The sequence below is a fragment of the Malaya genurostris genome, chromosome 3 (genome assembly GCF_030247185.1).
Source record: "Malaya genurostris strain Urasoe2022 chromosome 3, Malgen_1.1, whole genome shotgun sequence".
Lineage (NCBI taxonomy): Eukaryota > Metazoa > Arthropoda > Insecta > Diptera > Culicidae > Malaya > Malaya genurostris.
The window spans coordinates 196326866-196350070 of NC_080572.1; the positions used below are offsets into that span (position 1 = coordinate 196326866).

The 23205-nt window shown below is 35.9% G+C and overlaps 2 protein-coding genes across 16 annotated transcripts in view; one reads left to right on the forward strand and one right to left on the reverse strand.

The window, feature by feature from the left end:
• Positions 1–5027: 5027 nt before the first annotated feature.
• On the reverse strand, positions 5028–12584 carry LOC131437366 (uncharacterized). Its single transcript, XM_058606648.1, has 7 exons — positions 10805–12584; positions 9839–10747; positions 9736–9777; positions 8672–9677; positions 5613–5764; positions 5377–5547; positions 5028–5319 (listed from the first exon to the last, which is right to left on the reverse strand). The coding sequence occupies exons 1-7, from the start codon at positions 12514–12516 to the stop codon at positions 5160–5162; spliced, it is 4152 nt and encodes a 1383-aa protein (XP_058462631.1). The 5' UTR covers positions 12517–12584; the 3' UTR covers positions 5028–5159.
• Positions 12585–20708: 8124 nt separating this feature from the next.
• The window catches only part of LOC131437375 (formin-binding protein 1-like), a 231350-nt gene continuing 228853 nt past the window's right edge, over positions 20709–23205 (forward strand). For all 15 annotated transcript variants that reach the window (XM_058606659.1, XM_058606661.1, XM_058606668.1 and 12 more), the window contains exon 1: positions 20709–21513. In XM_058606659.1, coding sequence (XP_058462642.1) covers positions 21490–21513 — 24 coding nt within the window. In that variant the 5' untranslated portion in view covers positions 20709–21489. The remainder of the gene's footprint in view (positions 21514–23205) is intronic.

Sequence of the window (23205 nt, forward strand, 5' to 3'; positions counted from 1 at the left end):
GTAAAGGTTTTACAATCAAAAGTAAGTCACCCTAAACTTGACGACCCTTATAAATAGTGAATTTAAAAAAAAACAACTGCTAATCACTCCGAATCTATCAGTGTGAGAGTGTCATCTAAAATCGTGTATCGAGCTAAAAAGACAGGATTGCGTACGAGACAATAACGATCATAAAGGCATTGAAAATTATTTAATTCATTAAAAACAATTCCGAAGGGTTATTTTGTGTCAATAAAATATAACGATTTGATTTCTTAGTTATATTAGGACGTAGAGTCACCTTACACTTGATTTATGTATGAGTATCAAATGAGAAAACCAGATAGGAGAAAGACTGACGAGTGAAACAGCAGAAGTGGAAATTTGCAAAAAAATTACGATAAAGATGGGACTCGAACCCGTAACTTTTTATATCCGGGGAAATCGTTTTACCAATAAAATTACTCTACATGGAAAATCATGCAAAAATTTCTATTTGTCTTTATTGTTAGACTCTGAAATAAACTTTAACCGAAAACAGTTCATCAAAAACGAAATTGATTGTACAATGTTTTATTTCGAGTCAATGATTTCTCATTTTTGATTGTTCATCTTTTCCTAATGCAACACTGATATATAAAAATCGAGAATGTCTAGTAAAAATAGTCCCAAGGATGGCTTTTATCGTACCAAAGAACGTTCACTGGCAACTCTTCAACGATTGAATCAGTGCCATCAAAGAGAAAAGGATATCATCGCAACAATAAAAACCTGGCATGGCTCATTTAACATAGAATCGACACCAGTGCGAGAGCGAATTTCTCTCGATGACATTTCTGAGAATCCAAGGTTAGCACGCTGCTGTGGGGATCCTCTCTGAAGCAACAAACTGTCGCTTATTCTCGTTTCGCGATCCGATTCTATACAGGCAGTTGACAATTGCGATAGAATCATTTTACTATTGCCGCTTATTCTAACTATGTGCATATAACCTTTGTATAAGTTGTGTCTATGAAAATGTCTGTGAATGCTCCACACAAGGGTTTTGAAATATTGCAACCTAGTATGAGAACATCAAGTTGAATCATCGATTCGATTTTCTGCGATAATTGTCAACTTGCGATTCTCTCTTGGGAAGTTCCGCACAGCAACGATCATTATCAGGCTGTAATTTTTTTTAAGGGCGTGCAATACTCAGAGTATGAAGTGGAGCGAAGAAATGTAGCAAAATTCTCTCAAGATTCATGCATTGAGAGACTCGAGTTCTTGTAGCATCTTCTATCGGATTGAAAATGTTGTATACAATATAGATAGCAATATAGCAGCTCCTGTTAAATATTCGGCAATCACCAACACTGAATAGTCCTACAAAATAGAAAGGATTTAAGTAACCGATAATCTCTGAACACTATCATAGTTTCATAAGAAATTGCTCAACTACGACTAATTTGATGACGTTTGTTCTGGAGCTAAGAAGAAATGTGGAAAACATATATATTGTATTCTTAAAAGCTTTCGACAAAGTAGTTCACTAGATGGACGTAACGATAATGAATTGCATGGAACTTCCGATTACTAAATGGTAATGTTCCTATCTAGCCGGACAATCGGCATCTGTGACATAGAGTGGTTATCATTATAGCATTCATTTATTATTTCCTCCGGTTTTCCACAAGTAATCCATCTAGGTCCCTTGATATTCATTCTATTCATAAACGACATCTGTAACATGATTGGGTCTAGCAAATTGCTTTATGTTGACAATGTGAAACTTTTATCGCGCTGTCGCGAGATCGTTCGCCTACAGTACTTTTCAAAAAGACATTGAAGCTTGAATTCGAAGGTGTGATGAAAATGGACTGCAGTTACCACTTAGTACTTGGTGAACATTTTTTTAATTTATTGTCACTTGCGATCGTCGCTTATCATCAATTACAGCATAAATACCATAGAAATAGTGTGGAATGAGGTTATGTGAGATTTAGGAGTTCTTCAGAACAAATATCGGCTGTTCCTGCCTTAATCGACAAATGAACTTTCATACGTGTTAGAACCTACACATTGTTATGAATACTACACATTGTTATGAATAACTAGTAATCGAACTAACTACGGCATTCACCATGTGTGGCTGTGTATTCAACGAGTTCTGCCCTATTGTTTTATTTTAATGCAACAGAAAACCGCAATTGAGAATTATAAACAATTGAATATTTCAGATATTTTAGTATATTATGTCTCATTGTACGGCGAAAAAATTAAATTAAAAATTGTCATACATAACATCGTGAAGTACTGTTTTCAACCGAACAAATGTTTGCTATCTGATCTTATTGCCGCTTGTTCGAGTTTTACTAAATTAAAAGTCCAGAATTTTGCGTAAACCGAAGAAAACGCATAAACCTAGACTGGAGTCGTAACAAGAATCATTTAATGCGCTCTAGTCTGTTAGTCTGTTTTCAAAATGAACATTATTTTCCGATGTTCACGATATTTCCGCAAAAACTAATAATTTGGTTATTTTACTTTCGGTAGTAAAGTTCTCCGTTGAATTAATTGCTCCCATTGCTAACACAAGAGAATATTCAAAGTTGTCATAGTTGCCTATCTATTTCTGTTCAGATGAGTCAGGGTAATTCCACCGAAGGACGTTTACCGAACGCAATTCATCGATTGCCATTTCGTTGAAATCCCGAGAGAGTAACTGCTCCTAAACATACAATTGTCTTAAAATCAAATTTAAATTACTTCAAAATTAAGAACAACTCAAAATATTGTAATTTATCCAACCAAAATTGTACATGTGATTTTTTCCAATATGAAACAACGGGCAAAATTATTATCCATATCTTTTTAGGAGTACTCTCTTGATTTCAATCAAGCTTTTTTTTCCTAAGGAAAGCCAGTTGACTTGATCAATCATCAAGATCACTCATCAATAGTTTAAAAATAGACAACAAATTTGTAAGATACTATTTTGAAGTTTAAAGCCAATATTAGGATTTAATGCGACATTAGTTTTAAATCTTGTTTGTCAAACCTGTCCCGAAAACACTTGAAATAATATGATTTGAAAGAAAATCAAAAACCCGGGAGCAGCCATTTTGTATTTTAGGAAGTTAGAACCTTCTATGCACAAGTTATAATTCGGGTGGTCCCAGCACAGACTAACAGACATGACAGTATGAGTAAATTCTAATAAAAATTATTTTTCGTGATGCACTAGTTCCACCTATATTGTACTGCGCGAACTATTTACTATCTGTACACCCCTTGTGTTATGTAAAAGTTAATTTACTAGTTGGTTTCCCCTCGTTTGTCAACACCGATCAGCTGCTTGCAGGGATGCCTGATTTCATCAAAATATTTGAAAATGAATCGTCACAATGATTTATTGGATTACGTTGATAAAATATTTAACTTTTTCTTGATGTTGGAGGGTAACCATTTATTCGACTCAAATTTGTTCATCTAGACTATTTTTTATTGTGTTGGTATTTTTCACCCGAAATTAAGTGGCGGCAGACCAGAAGCAAGTAAATATTGTAACAAAACGGGTTCGATTTTTTATTGAGTTGGAGGATGAGAAGTAGGCGCAATTATGTATATAGTTTAGGCAATATCAAAGATAAACTCAAGATAGAGTAGTCTGCGATTTCTTAGGTATCATTTGAATAGGACCCCTCGATGAGCTCGGTTCACTGTCAATTTGAGTATTTTGAAGCAAAACAACAAGTGTCTGATCACTAGATGCGTCGTAACTATGACAATGATTGTTTATGTTTGGAAAAATATCAAGCTACAGTATGAACGATATTGAGAAATTTCGCTTTATATCAGTGATTCTTAGAATAAGAAAGTGAAAACTACTTAGAACCATTGTCTAGAATTTATTTAGTTTGTTATAGCCTCATCCCATGAAGCATCAGTTGTGGCAAGAAATCATTATATGCTGAATGTAAACATATGTGTGCTTCCTTTCTAACTTGTATTGTTTCCATGGCATTTTGTCGGAACTAGTCGACGCTTGTTAACGGAGGGTCAATAAAATTACATTATTACTGAACCAACTGGTTCACGATTACTGACCCAACATTTTTCAATGAAACGTATGGAACATTGTAATCTTCAGTTTATCTTTGGCAATATGTATTAAATCTGTATCCTGCATGAAATTCGCATGGACGTATACAAATCAATACATTACAGGTAATTCTGTATGAATGGCAACTCTGTTGGTAAATGAAAAAAATAAAGACAGTCTAGATGACAGACATGATGTTTTTGATAGGGTAACGTGGCGCCATCATGACACATGTGAGTACTGTCCCAAATAATGGAATATTCGAAATGACCGTTAAAATGATTGAAGAATCAAATTTGAGTGTCCTGTCTGTTAGTCTGTGGTCCCAGTTTGAAAAAAATATAAACTTTATTTCACACAGTAAAAAGATTTACAAATGCGCTAAACGACTTCTTCACTAGAACTGACTAAACTGGCTCGATCCAAATGGTTTTGTTTGTCGATCCTGTTGTCAGCATTCCTCATCCGGTTGGTTACTGGTAGCTTGATTGGTTTGTTGGGTCATCGATTTGTGCATGGTGTACGTGGTATCTTCTGTCCGTGTGTCGGTTATGAATATTGGCTGGTCAGCTGTTTTTGTGGTGTGGTCGCGATATCGAGTTAGGGTACTGGATGGATTTTCCGTAACGTACATATGTTATCTCATCGATAAGCGAATTTGTTCGTAATCATATAAATTTTTGAATGGCAGATTGAAGAAAAATATTTCTCCCCGATCTTCCGTATCTTCGCAAATAAGCCTTAATGTTTACCATGTGGTAAAAGAATTTCGACAAACCGAAAGTGATAGGAGCTAGAACATATATTTATAAATTCGATTTTGTACGAAAGTGCATACTGTGCAGAACGGCATGACGGCATTTTTTCATGCATGACATTTTTCAATTCTTTCAAGCATTGTTAATCTACACTTAATGGAATTGAAGTTTCGCCGAAAGAGCGAATGCCTCACCAATTGACGGTTAATAATGATTTATTAGAACTATGATTCGTGAAGTCTGACTCTGTCAGACAATGAAATTACTGACATTGTTAAAAAAAATATATTTCATAAACACTCTGAAATTGATAACAGAACAGATTCATTCATAGTAGTTCAACTGCTACTGATTACGTGATGTTGCTTGGCGTATTCCCACATGAAAATAGCTCCTGTGACATGAACATTTAACGATCGCACCACACCAAACTGCGGAATCTCTGCAATGATATCCAAGTGGGATATGATGTTGGCAGGAAGTCCCTCCTTTTCGTGTCTGAATAATATCAACAACGTCAATCACAGTTCAACTTGAACCAATACAATCGCTTACCCCAAGACAAGAATTGATTTCCTTGGGAATTGAATACTCTGAATGGGCTGACTACCAGTCGTTTGCTCAGCTCCCACTATGGAGTAACCTTTCGTTTTCATCTCCATAAGGTAGTCCACGATTTGGAATGATTTTAGCTCTGCAACGTTCAACCATTTTTCGGCCGTCATGCTGTGAGTATTAAGGATAAGGTTATATTTTTTTCGATTTACCTCAATACTAGGAATTCAATTTACCTCAACGCTAGGAATTCTTTATTTTCCAGATCCTTCAGTGAATTTACGATGTATTGCTGGACGGCAAAGATTTCACTGCTTCGCGCCAAACCGCCCAAATTGGGGGGCCGATTCACCAGACTTGCCACAACTATCAGTCCATGCGAGTTATTCTGAAATGTAAATAAAGACAATTTTCAATTTATGTGAATGGTAATTTCTGCGAAGTCTGAAAATACCATGGTAATTTGCAACATATTTGTGCTTAGCGAGATTGTTCGATCTTTATCTTCATTTATTACTCACAAGTACTCCTATTTCATGTCTGATCGTGTGTTTATTTATGATCAGTGCAACTAGAAGGTCATTCATAAACCACGTAGACTCACTGGAGCAAGTGGGGGTTTCATAAAAGTCTACGTTTGTATATGAGGAATTTGTACAAAGTCTGTGATGTCTCATAGTTATTTTTTTCAAATTCCAGAACAAATTCAACTTCGAAATCCTGCCAGCAATTTTTGACATTTTTTTAAATAAGGATGGATCCAAAAAAGATAAAAGAATAAAATTGTGAAAATATATAACCAAGAAGCTGAACTCGAACCAGCTAAATTTATCTATCCCGATTTTTTTAATCGAACTGCTCTACGAAGAAATACATTTTCTTTCCCATCGATCATTTGGTAAAGAAGTTTGAGATCTTTTTACCGCTTGGGTAACTGAGAATTAATGGCCACGTTTCCTGACAACAAGATTATCATTACTTGTAAACGGTTTTAGAATTCTCTAACAAAAATTAAGATTCAGAAATGCGGTACATAGAAAGGAGTCTCAACACAAGTTTTCGAAATCTCATGTAACTTTTAATTTAACTATCGATGACCATCGACTGAGCGCTAGTACCTCCCTTCGGTAGTATCAGATCGGGAGGATTCAAGCGAGTAACAAAAAAACCACCACAATTGGCCTTCGGCGAGACAGGCCTAACGAGCCGCTCGGAAAACATGCATTACGAACAATCTACCAATAAATACGAATAGGAACAATCGGCAACGACCAAGGCTCGAAGACATAAAATTATTCCGGTCGGAATACAACAAAGTTCACTCTTATGAGTTTCCGATTGTCATTAGCATTAACAGACTGCCCCAATTAAGTTTGGCCACACATAATGGGTTATTTCTCCAAAAGGAAGCAACACACAAAATCACCGAGAGTATAATTTTTCAGTTTTTTTTTGCTTTAAAAGAAAAATACAACAAAAATTATCGATATGCTCTTCGGATGAATTGTCAATCTTCGCGGTGAATAACTCCCATCATTTATGCTGTCCACATTATCAGCATTTTTTCTTCACCGTGTTAAGTCAGACGGTGTTCGATAGTTTCTCTAACATTTCTTTAATTTGCGCTTGACAATCGATTCAGGCATCTCCGAGAAATTTTGACGTATTAAAAAACACTGGGATTTGTCGGTTACATCGCTCATGAGATTACATCTAACCAACCAAAAATGTTCGCCATAACCCGCTTGTGAGGAATACTGGCAACCGTCGGAAGGCTGGCTGCATTCCGGCAGCTCTCAACATTGTACAGGCGAATTTTCGTCATTACCTCGCCGCACGTGTCTTGTTTATTTCTCCCCACTTAGAAAAAAAACATTCAACGGTGGTCCTTCATTGGTCCAATTCGTTGGATCATTGGTCCAATAAAAGTCTAATCAATTCTTCAGCGGGAGGCCAACACGGGACCTTCATTTGCCGATTTTGAAATAGACCGTTGAACCAAATGCCATTTTTCTTCGTTCAACAAACCCGGCAGACAGAGGTCCATTGTTGAGCCATTTTTAACATGAGGAGTTGGAGCCCCGTTGGACTAGTTTAACTGCAGAATTTCTTTTTGAACTTATTTGTTTTAGCTAACACTACATACCTGCACAATACTTCTACTTCACGTAGAATAACAACAAATTTTCTTTCTATGTAAACGCAACACTTAATTTTCACACTATTTTTGCAAGAGAAAGAACAACAACAAACCGTTCCAGCAAATTGAACGAATATTTCGTGCAATATGTCGTTCAACAAGCGCTTAAAGACCAACAAAATTGAATGTCTGCTGAGAGGGTCTCTTCCTTCTTTTTTCTTCTTTTTATTCGACTTCATTTGATATTCGTAAATCCCGCATGTCCATACAAAAAACGAATCTTGAGACGAGGTAAATGAGATTGAAATATGAGTATGTTTGGTAGTGAAAAAGCAATGTTATTGGCAATAACATTTTATATAATTAGTATATATGAAGGGCAATAACTAATTGTCTTTCATATGTACTTTTTATTGGAAAAATAAAATCAAGACGCTAAAAATGTAGAACCGATTCAAAACGGTTCTGCCAATCTTGTATGGCAAGAATCTGACAGAAACAGAACCGATAATAACCGCTAGGCGAAATTCTCTGCCGGAAATGGTTGTTGCATTGTTGCCAGACTTTAGTCGCAATTCTGGCAGAACTCCGGCAAAAATGGCTGGCAGACATAGCCAGTCGTCTGGAGGGAAAACTGACACAATGTAGCTTTTCAATAATCCTAATTTTATCGAAATTTGTTGAGTGATCTTCAAGAAAATTTATCCGATAAAAATTGTCCGGTTAGTCGGTTACATCAGTTATACGTTATACCTCCGGAACCGGAAGTGACAGCAATTTCATCTTTGACCTTTATAAATGCTCAGTACAATCTTTATAACAAACCTGAACATGTAGAATTCAGTTTAGTCGAAGCCGTGAAATTTAGGGAAGAAAAAAGTAAGAAAATAGTAAGAAAAAAGTGCTTTTTTCGATTACGCCACTTATATCTCCGAAACCAGAGAAGACCGTCATTTATTCTTCGAACTTGAACCACATTTCAATAGTAGTTTTCAAAATTGCCTAAGCTTGGGAAAAGCGGTCTAGCCATCTCCAAGAAAATTCAGCGGCAAAAAAATCACACATTTTCCGATCCCGTCGAGCTGAGTGGAATAATATATCCGAAACTCCGTTCCAAAATCGGGTTTTCCAGCAATTGTATTACCTATTACCCACCTTTCGCCGCAAGCACAATCGCTCCGGTAGATTGGTCAGTAATTCCATGCTCGGTTCCAAACATTTCAACGGAACAATCTTCTTCTGAATGTGGTCCGATCCACCGAACCCCTGGCTGAGGAACAAATTCTCCTTCGTTTCATCTATCGACTCATCGAACACAATCGCCTTTCCCAGATTGACCTCGTCCAGTTCCAAACAACCGAAACATTCTTTCAATATTTTAGTCGACACCACGTCCTCCGGAGCCATCCGCGAAACTCGCGGAATGTTATTGTAGACGTTCTCCAGAGTGAGCAGATTTTCGTAATCGAATATGCTATTGAAGCGGAAATCCTTCATACACTTTTCCAAGTTTTTCTCGACGTTGCCCTGTTTCAGGTAACTGTTAATCGCCGAATAGATGTTCGCGAATGGACACACATCCGGTTGATTTGGCCTGTCGTAGAACTTTTCAATCAGTTTTGAGATGGTGATTTGTGCATACAGTCTAGTTGAGAAGTTTTGCGCCATGGTCCAGGGAAGTAAGAAATTCACGTATTCCACATCTAGGAAATTGGTTTTGCAGCAGCGCAACCAAAGAATTACGAAAACGGACTGAACGCCGGATACCTTCACCTTGTCTGTCTTGAGGGAGTTGATTACCGTTAGAGTGTCGATCGTGGAGTCTGCGACGATTAGCTCAATCAGATAGTTGATGTTCGGTTGGTTGGTCTCGTACAGAACAATGTTCAGCAGCGGGTAGGGCTTCGTTCCCGTTAACTTGGAAACTACGCACAATGTTTGAACTATTCGAAGCTTGTGACGATGGGTCTGCGAGTCGGCGTAGTATCGCTCCTTGGATCGGCTTATTTGCTGGAACTTTTCGATCAACATTCTTTCCAGTTTCAACAGAAACAACGTACCATCCGGATGATTGGTCGTTGTCAAACGGTACAGGAATAGGACGCACAGAATACGTACTCTAGCATCCGATTGAAGCTGGATTGGAGATTTGAAGAAGGGCCTGTTGAAACATTATAAACTTAGAAAATTGTTCACTTAAAATCCTATCCAACACTCACGTGTCATAAAAGCTACTTGCTATGCAAGTTTCGTCTTCTATCCTAGAAAAGAAAAGATTGTGTGAACAACATACATTAATAACCAACCACAACAATGCCTTACCTTTGTTCTCGCTTTTGACCATCTCCAAACAACAATCCTATCAACAATATTTTACCAAACATAGTCCAATCCAAAACCGTCTCGATTGGTAGCATTAGAAGCTTTTTGAACAGTATGTTAGCCAGCCCGGTTATGACTCCGGCCTGTTCTAGAAATACTTGAAAATAGTCGGACACTACGCCCTTCAGCCATCGAGTGTGGTCGAGGTTCTCGGTCTGATCTTCACTCGCCCAAGGTGCCAACAGCATGCCAATGAACATTCTATTCAGTTTCATGAACTGATCCGACTTCCTGTAGATCAGAATTTCCCTGTAACATCGATCGACCACCTCTGATAGTCCGTCAAATTTAGTTTCATCGTTCAAATCTAGCAAGTGCTTTTCCAGAATGAACTCCGTTATTTCCATCGTATTTGAAAGCACGTGTAAATCACCTAAATCGATCCATTTCCGGTAATCGTTGATGATTTTTTCTTGAGCCACACTTTTGCTGGACCCAATTTTCAATCTCTGCAGGAAAATATCACTCAACGCAGGAAATATTAGACCATAGTAGGATTTGTCACAGTTACCAATCTGAACCGAATTGATCAGTTCATCGAGCGAAAATGCTCCCAAAAATAAATCCACCATATCGAATCGATTCAGTCGTGAGAACACACAAACGATCTTTACTGTAACAGCTACTGATAAAGTTTGATAGCTCAGGCGGTTCAATCTTTTGTGCAGAACGATTATCAGTTTTTGCACGATTTCATCCAACCAAGGCGGTTGAACAGCTACCAATTCAAGAAAGATTTCCAACGATTTGAGCGTTTCGTCCGAATCATCGTTGAAGGTTTTTAAAAGACTGAAAAATTTTTGCTTCACTTGTGCTTGCGCGAAAGAAATTTTACCATATTGTAGTATTCTGAAATAATAATATTTGAAAAAAACTGCTTGGATGAAAGCATAAAATCAAACAAACCTTATCGCCAACAACAAATCTCGATCCAGAATTTGCTTCAGCCTACGATCCATCGAGGTACGCTCGTTCCGCATGTACGGCACCAGCACATTTCTTATCGTGTTGACAAACGATGGTTTCACCTTTAGCAGCAGCCTTTCAAACGTTACACCATCGACGAGTTGTCGAACTTCTTTCCATCGTTCGAAAGCTACCGGACTAGTTGAAGTTATTTTGGCAAGTGTTTCGAGCCAAATGATGATACGATCCAGTGGAACGTTACTCGCCTGAAGCTCTTTGCGCAGTGCCAAATTTATCAGTAACTGAGAAAGTTTAAGTGCACTCAAACAACGCAGGTTTTGATTTTTCACTGTGGAACATATTCCAATGAGGCTACCGAGCGTGGCAGCCAAATTCGGAACGTCATGCGTCGAGTCAAGCAGTTGATCGATCACTTCCAGAATACACGCAAATGACACCGAACCCCAACTGACATCTTTGCATTGCATCAACAGGAAATTAAATGCTTCTTGTTGGGAATAATAACGAACAAGGCTTTGTTTTGTCCTGTCAAATTGTTTGAAATTTGTTGTCTTATTTAAGCAGCTCAAAAATAGAACCTCCAACTCTACCCGGTTAGCATCATACTGACTATGCTCCAACAAGTATTGAAGTCCCCACGCGGAAATGGTTTGATTTTCGTGTTTCAATATTAGTATCAATACTAACGCTTGCCATGCTGGAGCGAGAATGGTTAACTTGTCTACCAACAACAGACCGGGCATTATCAGGTGTGTTTGTGTTTCGTTCAACGCATCGATAATCGTTACAAAACTATGCCAAGCAGCGACGATTTCTTTCGACTCCTTTAGGTTCCATCGGAACAAGTCATTCTGAATAACTCCTCTAAACTCGCTTAGGAAAACCAAGACATTTTTCAAAACTGACACAGCCTCCTTGCGAATGAGCTGATGTTCACATTGACAGTTTTCTTTCACCAAGCGCCAGGTGTTCTGGTCGTCAACGATTCGATGCAAGGCATTCTGGTCTCTTCTTTGAACTGCAGTTTCAATTAGATGACAAAGCATAAAACTGCGATGTTCTAACGAAATAAGCTTTTCTTCTCGTACCAGAATGTTGTGCCATTGTTGGATCAATTCCGGTTGTATTTCAACCAAAAGTTTTATACACGCTAACGATTTTATCTTTACGTGATAGGATTCAGAATAAAGATTTTTTATCAATATCGAAGCATCCAAATCGCTAAATGCCGACTGCAGTTCTTTCTCCAGCGAAACAATCAAAAGCGTTCTCAGAACATCATAGAACACTGGCAATTCGGAGAAATCTTTTTGAACTTTTTCTACGAATGTCGCTATCCTTTGAATGCAATCCGAATCGTTTCCATCTAACATTACAACCAGTGCCAACATATTGAGCATTAATCCAAAGCATTCTTCTTCCTTCTGCAGGTACAGATGGTTCAGTTCGACCATGGAAAACAATTTGTCCAAACTGATCCAGGTCAGCTCCGGTAATAAATTGCCGTCCGACTTTTGAAGCTTCATAATCAGCATAAAAACCGTTGCCTCTAGTGCCGGTTTACGCAAACCTTCCACATTGCCAATGAATTGTGACTCACTTCGAACGAATAGTAGAAGCTGTTGATAGGTAGCCACATTCTGAGAAGCAATATCTCGAATCAGAGACGTTTTGTAGCACTTTTCTGTCATTTTTTATCAGAAAAACTCGAAACTAATTACATTGGAACTGTACTGTGATTTAAAACGGGGAAACCACTAGAGCATCAACGAACGAGCAAAACAAAACTGAAATGTCTAATTTGTTTTGCTTCCTTGCTTCAGAAAATCACAGCTGGCAGTGTTGCTGGATTTCTTCTGTTGGACGAAAAACTACACTCCTTTTCATCTTTCTACATTCATATAAAATGTACTCATACTCAAAAATGAGTAACTTTACTCAAACCGCAATAACTCGCATACGCATGGCTGCCAGATGGCTGACTAAACGCTGCCAGCTGAAAAAAACATTGCTGGCAGACATTCTGGTGACCGACTCCCTCACCGCTGCCAGATAAACAACTCAAACGATACAACCGTATCCACCAGGATTTTTCCACATTGAAATCTTTGACATTTTCAGCGAAGGTGAGAAGATAAAAAAACGCTCGGCTAACTTAGACACAGTCGACTTTGTTTTGTCAAATTGGATTTGATAACCGTCACTGAATCAATTTTGGTAGCCGTCTGGTGGCCATGGCTGCCCAGGTAGCCAAAACGCTATGCGGGAAGCCTTTTATTAATGTTCTTTTCGAAGAAGAGTTTCTGTTGAACAATGACCGTTCGATTATTAAACTTTAACGCCAGATGAAAGAGAAAGCATTTCTTCTTCAATTACTGCTATGGCAGGTTCTTAGTGAGCACTGAATCAAATTGATTCTTTCTCCAAAGTTTACACTACACGCAGAGAAAAAAATGTAAATATAACTAAATTTGGATTTAACGCAACGATTTTTTTTTTGTTAAAATAGTGACAAAAGAAAATCTAGTTCGATATAGAAAATATTGCTGCTTGAAATTACAAAACATGATAATCAATTTTACTCAGTGTGTTAGTTTGTTTCAAACGACATTTTGATATAAGCAACAAATATTTCACTTGTGCGTTCCGGTCAATTTCTATACATACAAATTCACAATTTTGAATATCGAAATTCACAATTTGAAAAAATTGTTATGAATGAACGAACCTAAGATAAAGTTAAGAATGGTTGCGCTTTAAATTCACAAACTTTTTAGTAGAAATAAATTACCTTGAATTAAGCTTTTTCAACTAACGCTTTTGTTAGTTGAAATCATACATTTTTGTTTGTTTTTAAAAATAAAATGATTTCTTTCAAACTAATGTGCAAGGTTATATTTTATACTACTTTTATTTCGACAATTATTTTTAATTTTGAATTTTTTTAAGACATTTGATCGTTTCGTCATTCCCGTTGCTACACGATCGAATTATTCACATACCGCTGTAAAGCCCTAATTTTATTTTTATAGCATCCAAACGATTCGGTGCTCCATTAGTCCGACCAAAACAGAGAACCTGCATCAAATATGTTTTGTAAAGAAAATGTGTTATGTAATGTTATGCAAATTTTTAAAATATACTTTATTATTAATACATACACTTGTATTGTTGGAAACCCCTTAGGAAATGAAAGAAGCAGACCAAATTTTAGTTATGAAAAGCGTACAAACTTCTTCCGAGGGAGACAATAATGCAGTGGTTTATACGCGCGAAAAAAATTGTTCTGATTTATATGAAATAAAACTGACGCGGTTCATTTAAACAGTAAACTTAGTTGTATCATTACACAAATAATATCATAGACAAGTTGAACCAAGTTTTTTTTCTTGATGTGAAGGTATAGCAGGATTGAGTCACGAGGACTTTGCCGATAACATTTACTCAACTTTGGTTGACATGTAAAAAAATGTTAGTTTATTTCAACAATAAACTCAGTCGGAACAATTATATTTTTGATTTGGTTGGACCAAAATTTTGATTCAAATCAAACAGAGATCATTGTTTTTGTTGAAGGGAGAAATTGGTTTGTAACAATCATAATCTAGTTTGAAATAAATATAAATCAAATTTAAAAAACTACTAACTGTTTTGTTATTTTAAACATGCTCAATTTCTCTGCGTGTACCAGCAACCGGGAAACAACTTGACATATTAGACGAGTTTCACATAACCACTTTGGAATTGTAGATGTCGCGACTGAAAATGTTATTCACTTGTAAAATGGAACGTCCATTGAACATGTAACCGACGACACGACCTGCCACTCGCCTATAAAAACTGTATCGTAAATTTTACTACCCCTCAGTAACTTGTAATGTCAAAAAGAAGTCTCTTGGAAAATGTTGGAAACTGGCAACAGAAACTAAACAAGTTTTGTTTTCGAATAACAGTAACCTTCACCGTGGTCACCAGTTTCGATAATGAAAACAACGTGAATAATTTCGCTTAACAGATCAGCTTAAAATAATTTGTTTTTTCGGTCCAAATGAGTTTCTCCAGGTAGGATTTGTTAACATCATTGGCATTTGATTCTCTGATGTTTAGTACGGTTATTATTTTCAGCATTACGCAGCGAGAATGTTATGACAATCCTCCAGTAAGAGTAAATTGACTAAACACCGCGGTACTTTGAGTTAATTAACATACGTCTCTTCGTACTATTCGAAGGCTTTATCAGAATCACCAAAGACGTGAATTGATAGAACTGTTTTATCGAGAAATGAAAGATGCCAAAACAGGAACCGAAGTATTTAGATATCATTTGACTTACCTTAAAGTTCGGGTACAGTACAGTTAGTGAAGTAAAATTGTACGAAAGATGTGCAGTAAAATTCTACGAAAATCCAAAGCCATTGTGTGTTTCCTGACTTAAAATTATGAATAACTGTAGATACACAACATTGCACGTTTAAGGTCGAATTACTCGAATAGAATCTTACTATAGAATTAAGAATTATGCCATTATAATAATCTCATCGGAATTTTTGGAAATTGGCAAAAAAAAGGACTGTGAAATATCAGTTTCGTTCAAGCTTATTTTTAATAGAAAATTTTGTTTAGCCATATTTTCGAATATAATTTTAATTTCATATTTCATGTAGTATGAAAAGTCATAAGCAATAAATCAACTTCAAATCTTCGTGGATTTTCGTCATCCGCTAAATTTTTGAGACAAATGCTATGGACCATCTCCAAGTCACTCCAGGTGCTCAGATTAGTGGATGGTGTATTAAGAAGCTTTGGATGATGCAGTTGGAATCTATCTTCATTACATTTTCCTAGAATCGGAAGTTGGTATAGATGAGTATTGATTTTCTCAACAAAAGCAGAGCAAATCCCTGTATGACAGCCACGGTTGTGGTCATTGTTATTGTACTTTTCTACTAATCCGGCCAGGGATGCATAAAGATTCATTCAGCTACTGTAAGATAGTGTCGAAGGATGGTTTTCTGATTTCTAGTATCGGAAACTGGTGCAAAAATTTAACTGAAATTGAATAAAAGTTTTCAATTGCTAGTTTTGTGGGTTTCTCCGAGATTGAAATACATCAACTAACCTTTTTCAAACAGTTTAGAATAATGGATATTAATTTTCGGGTTAATGGTACTGCAAAACAGTTATTTATTTACATTGATGTGATTCCTTAGCAACTAATTCATAGCAACAAGAACAGTGTTGCTCAAGAGGTATTATTTTTATCATTAGGAAGGGGTCGCTCAATTTCTGGTAACTAGCGGTGAATCGTTAACCAACACATTTTATAGCAATGTTTGTTCGAAGTGCCTGGTCGTGTCGTCGATGTAACTATGAACAATCGTGCATTTGTTTTGTTTTGTGGAATCGGATGTGGAACAAATAGTTGTTGATGGGCACAACATATGGAAGGATATACCAATGAAATGAATTGTTTGAAATTAAAATATTATGTTCGATAAGACTTTGAAAGATCAGAGTGGGTACACTGAAAATTATTTCTACCTATTTTTTTTAGGAAAAATCACTCATTGTCAAGCTCTTCTATAAGCTACCCTAAATTAGGTCGTTCTCAACTCAAACTTTGAGTTGATCGGTAAAAATGGGTAGAGTGCTTTGTTATGGCATAATACTTGTACTAAACTTACATTTACCTAAATTTTGAGGTCATCACTCGTTACCCAAAATTGGGGAGATGCACTTTAGTCGATTTAGATCGTGTAGAGTTTGATTAAAAATTAGGTAAAAGCTGATAAGATTGTAAGGCTTTGAGATTTACTTTTGCATTTTTAATTTTTGACGATGCATATATTTCCTGACTACACTTCTATTCATTAAATATTTGGCATAGAATTCTCTGCAATCCGTGCTAGAGGTGGAAATAATTATAACCCCAACGCCATCCAGTTCAAAGCTGCCTAAAAACGACATAGTAAATAACCAAATTATATCAACACATTCAGACTGAGCAAATTTTGACGAAGTGGAAATACTGCATACAAAAAAGTTGAAATTTTCTTAAACTCTATTTTCAAGAGTAAAATTGTGCCATACATTTTAAAAATATATCAATTTCAGATGAAATTCCGAACCTACTCAACTATGCTATGTCTTATGGAGCAGCGGATGTAAAAACTATATAACAAAACAATAAAAATGCCAAGATTGCTTATTCGAAATTACAAACGATACCAAAAACATGGAAACTCTTGCAGGAATAGTATCAATCTGTAAAATAGATGAAATGGAATTTAAACAATTTATTTATAACAAAAGATAGCGTTATTTAGAGTATTAAACGATGCTCCAGTTATGTTTAATGGTATATCCGAACATATATTGGACACAAAGGCAGTGAACAATCATCGTAATATACTATTTAAACTATGTGTGGATTATTACTTCAAACTTTGCAACTCACTCACAAGAAATTTTAACTGTGCGAAGTAATTAATACAGAAGAAACTGATGATGCTAATTTTGTAACGAAATTACTAAATTGAAAGAAAGTTTTAAACACTGCTAGAGGTGGAAAGAAAGTTTTAAACACTTAAAATATATTTTCATTCAAATCGTAATAACATCCTTTTGATATGTAATAAATCATTTTGATAGAACCAGAGAACCAAATTTTTGTTTATTTTTGTTATCTACCCAAGTCTGAGCATAAATTACTGTCAGAAGTTATATTAATACGAAAAGAAAAAAAAATAATGATTAGATGGATTAAGAACTGTTTTATACAAGCAAATAATCCATCTGATAACTAGAAACTAGCTGAGAGCAGACCCTGTCAGATTAGAGCGAAATCAGTCAACGCCATCACACGCTATTACAATTAGCATATTGGGTCGTGTGAATAGGTAACTACCCAACGAAAACTGAATCAGTCATGATGGTGCACTTCTTACCTGTACAGCAGTCCGTGGTGTAATGATGAAATAAGTTGTTCTATGCTGTATTGGACCTTGAGCAGTTATCCCACCGCAATGGTTATGGCTTGCTATGCATTGATTATTATATGTCATTCTGTACCCACACAAGTCGTATGAATAAATTGTAGTCTGTTGTTTGTTGTACCTTCTCAAAAATAAAATCCACAGAGTAAAATGCGGTGCTGGTATGAATGTATATCGAGTTTAAAAATTACTCTCTTTTATTAATCTAAACGGTTACCATTATATTAATCTACACACTTACTACCTATGGTGTAAACGTGAGCTTGCATTTTGTTAACATCATCTTAGTTTGTAAGGATATTCGCTGTGATGGATATCTGATTTAAAGCAAGTTATCGAAAAGACAGAATGAATAATGAATTCTTACTCGACTGCATGATTTTTCAGTGCTCGATCGGTTCAGTACTAGAATTTTCGCCTGAGCTGGGTGCTTCAATTATGTCACTGAATATTCGCTCATTTTATGAATGTGGTGTTAGAGTAAAAGCTAGGCGACTTAGGCCATTTCACTAAACTCCAGTTAGAGGAATGGATTATGCTGACTAAGGTAGGTCTTTTTGTTAATTTCTAAAGCAAAACTGGTTATTTACTAGTTCTGTAAACCCGAAAACCTTGAACATTTAAATTTATATATTCAGTTATAGAGAAATTTTATTTAAAAATAAACCTAAAATCAGCACGAAAACGTGCAAAATCGGAAAAGAATAAGAAGAAAACGAATTGCCAACTCAGTCCGCATCTTCTCACTCAATTTCGACAAATTTCCAAATCAACCGGTTGTAAGCGAAATTCATTCGGAATTGGTTGTTGCACTAGAGTTAGAATTTATTCGGAATTCATTATGATTTCCACATGGAATTCCGAATGAAAATTTCTTGCCGATTCGGAATTGACTCGGAATTTATTCCGATCTAATAATGTGGGGAAATGCTAAAGTGTTGCTTAATTTAACTATCAATAATAAAACTCGAGCTTGAAGATTTAAAAGATAAGAAATCTGAGTAATTTTATTTTCCGTATATGGATTTGTGTTGTGTTAACTCACTATGATGTTTCAAATCAGCAACAAACAAACAAAATGAATTACATCGAAAACAATACGAATTTCGTTACGAATTTCTGGATAATAGAGATAGAATGAAATTTAAATGAAACTGGATTATTGAAAACATTTACAGCTTATATTGACAATTATTAATTTCTGAAATGTAATGTCACATTCTCACAAGAATTTTAAAACACTGTTTTATTCGTTTTTCTTATTTTCATTAGTTTGAAATAAATTCGTCGAAATCTGTTTTAATTTTGTGTTCGAAAAATTTAACTAAATCTCAGCTTTACGATTGACAAAGTTTTAGTCGATGATCTAAAATAGAGCCCATAAAATATAATAGCGTTGCGAGCATCCAAATCGGTTGCAAACTGCTCTACTCGCAAGGTCGAATTGAGCTCCCCATACACGCAGAGAAAAAAAATGTAAATATAACTAAATTTGGATTTAACGCAACGTTTTTTTTTGTTAAAATAGTGACAAAAGAAAATCTAGTTCGATATAGAAAATATTGCTGCTTGAAATTACAAAACATGATAATCAATTTTACTCAGTGTGTTAGTTTGTTTCAAACGACATTTTGATAAAAGCAACAAATATTTCACTTGTGCGTTCCTGTCAATTTCTAGACATACAAATTCACAGTGAATACAATTTGAAAAATTTGTTATGAATGAACGAACCTAAGATAAAGTTAAGAATGGTTGCGCTTTAAATTCACAAACTTTTTAGTAGAAATAAATTACCTTGAATTAAGCTTTTTCAACTAACGCTTTTGTTAGTTGAAATCATACATTTTTGTTTGTTTTTAAAAATAAAATGATTTCTTTCAAACTAATGTGCAAGGTGAGTATTTTATACTACTTTTATTTCGACAATTATTTTTAATTTTGAATTTTTTTAAGACATTTGATCGTTTCGTCATTCCCGTTGCTACACGATCGAATTATTCACATACCGCTGTAAAGCCCTAATTTTATTTTTATAGCATCCAAACGATTCGGTGCTCCATTAGTCCGACCAAAACAGAGAACCTGCATCAAATATGTTTTGTAAAGAAAATGTGTTATGTAATGTTATGCAAATTTTTAAAATATACTTTATTATTAATACATACACTTGTATTGTTGGAAACCCCTTAGGAAATGAAAGAAGCAGATCAAATTTTAGTTATGAAACGCGTACAAACTTCTTCTGAGGGAGACAATAATGCAGTGGTTTATACGCGCGAAAAAAATTGTTCTGATTTATATGAAATAAAACTGACGCGGTTCATTTAAACAGTAAACTTAGTTGTATCATTACACAAATAATATCATAGACAAGTTGAACCAAGTTTTTTTTCTTGATGTGAAGGTATAGCAGGATTGAGTCACGAGGACTTTGCCGATAACATTTACTCAACTTTGGTTGACATGTAAAAAAATGTTAGTTTATTTCAACAATAAACTCAGTCGGAACAATTATATTTTTGATTTGGTTGGACCAAAATTTTGATTCAAATCAAACAGAGATCATTGTTTTTGTTGAAGGGAGAAATTGGTTTGTAACAATCATAATCTAGTTTGAAATAAATATAAATCAAATTTAAAAAACTACTAACTGTTTTGTTATTTTAAACATGCTCAATTTCTCTGCGTGTACGATAATTGTTACTGTAATATTTTTCTGAGTGTATTTTTCCACTGTTTCGCAGGGTTCACTTTTCGCATCTTCACTTGCAGCCCTGATCCGCAATGGCAACCCTGAGCTGCTCTGCTTCGCCTGCCATGTTTTTCGCTGTTCTGTGTTCACTCTTCGTCGCTTTCTGCTGTTTCGCTTTTTCAGTCTGAGTCAGGTTATTGGTGTGGTATGTTGTGTTTTTCGTACGGTCTAGCAAGGACTGATTTTCTGTCCTTTTACCAATTTCGTTAGCGGTTTGTTCATACCTCTGTGTGAGAGTTTTCCTCGCGGATTGTGGTCGTCGCGTTCGAAATCGTGGGTGATTCATTAGGCATTCGCCGAAATTGCTGTTAAAATTCGCTCAAGGATGAAGTCGAAGTGCAAAACTCGCAACAATTGAAACAAGTAAAAAAAATCTCATCTCGCTCGGGTCTTGTCGACTTCAACAGCATCAGCCTTTGGTTGGATTGCGGTGTGATGGTGGTGGAGCAAGTGTGCAGCAAGAAGAAAAAGTAGAAGAATCCCTGAGCTGTTGTGGAGTGTTTTTTTTTCTTCGCTCGATTCGATCAGGGTTTGTGCCAGGAGGGGGAACTTCGGGGCGTTTCTCCTCTGTTGTGTATTTGAAAAATTTAGTGAAAGGAAATTCCTTTTCGATTTTTTTTATTTCTGTGTGCTACGAAGAAATTCGATATTTTAAGAGAAAAAATTGTATCGTGAAATTTCCTATAAAGTGAATCAGTAGCTTACATCGATTTAATTTTTTGCAAAAAAAATAGTGTTTCTGTTTGCAATTAATGGAGCTGTGCAATTTTTAACTAAATTATATGCGTTTCGAACGCTGAAAAAAAACTTGGAACGATCGATAAGCGATAGCAGAACGATTATTGCTATCTGTTTTACGGCCGAAAGGCTGTCACTGCTTCGAAGGAACCGACGAAACTAACACAACAGCAAAAATGGGTTGGGGAACCGAGCTTTGGGTAAGTCCATGCCACATTCCACAATGTTTTAAAAAGATAACCAATGATGTTTCTATCCAGCCGTATCGCAAACACCGTGAAACATCTGTCCATTTCGGTGATTTCTTTTACCTGATAGCTATGGTTCAGTTATCGCAACGGTAACCGTGTCAGGGAAGTAAGAGGAAAAAAAACAACACGAAATTGCGAAAACACAATCCAGTTCATTGCAAATCTGATTCGAGCACCCACCCTTCCGACGGTTACTCCTGGTGGACGGACTCTTCCTGGTCCCCCGGTTTGCAATTATGACTCTTCTCTTCTGCATCGTGTTGTTTTTCTCCGGGTGGCTCTTGTTTCGATTGTTTTGTCGGTCGAAAATTTTGTGCTTAGTGGTATTCGTAAGCGGCAGCAGTGATGCCGAAGAGGTTGGTTTTGAAGTGTGTGTTTTAAATACGCGATTGCTTTGATAACATGCCCTCAACCATTCGACTCAGGCAGTTGTGTTGTAGTATGAAGCAAATTATTTTGCTTTTTTTGTCAATGGTGAAGTTGTTTGTTTCCGATTCTCTTTGAAATTGCAGTAAGTTGTGAAAAAATAACTGATATTAAATTTTGAAAAGTTTTAAAACCACTTTGTAGCACGTATAATTTTCGTTGAAATATTTCAAATTGCTTTCGACAATATTATTAATTATATTATCGAAATAATAAGCAAGTCTTCTATTTTCAAGATTTTTTTTTATTGTTAAACAGTTCGAAATATTTGAATTAACGTGTTCTTCTTTCAATTTTGTTTATTTTTTCATCTCTTTCATTACGGTTTGTATGGTTATCTTCAAGTTAGTCCTACCAAATGAATAGAAAAATGAAAAGATAATTTACTACAAAATATTCACAAAGACTGACATCAAACAAGAAAACAATTATGGGGGATTGCTCTTCCATTGAGCTGCGTTGAATTTAACTTCAGTAGAAAGCTCTTTTTTAGTCGCCGCACATGTACACTGTGTACGATCGGTGACGTTCCTTGCTACGATGCGCCCTCACATCCCTAACAACCCGAGCACGAAGTATCTGTTGCGAAACCTATTCAAACAAAATTTCGAATTTTGCACCGGAATGAAGTTCATAGATTTTTATCTTTTGAGGATCTGAAATATTTTCTAACGATTCGAAAATCATTAATATAATCTTTGAATCTGACCTTTCTCTATAGAAAGGATATAGAATTGGTATAATCAGATTTTTGTTCGGGACCCGGAGACCTTTATGGTCATACACCTTTAGACTCAGCTCAACGAGGTCGAAAAATCATTTTATGTAAAAGTTATGGTATAAATGACGTAACCGGCAAATCGCATTTCTTGGCTAAACCGATTCAAACAATGTTTGAAAGACATTATCAGGGCACTAGTGGCTTTGGTTTCGGAGATATAATCGTATAAGTGACTTAACCGACTAATTGTTTTTTTTTCTATCCGAACAGTTTTTATTTTCAGAATTGACTAAATCGATTTTTTACAAACTTGAACTCATTTTAAAGCTAAAGTGTGGTCACGAACAAATTAATTATGCGAAACACTTCCAGTTCTGAATATATAATCGTATAAATGTTGTAACGTACTATTTGCTGGACAGTAATCATACTACTCAACCGATTTCGACAAACTTGGACTCGTTTGAAAGCTGGAAATGGACCAATTACCAAGT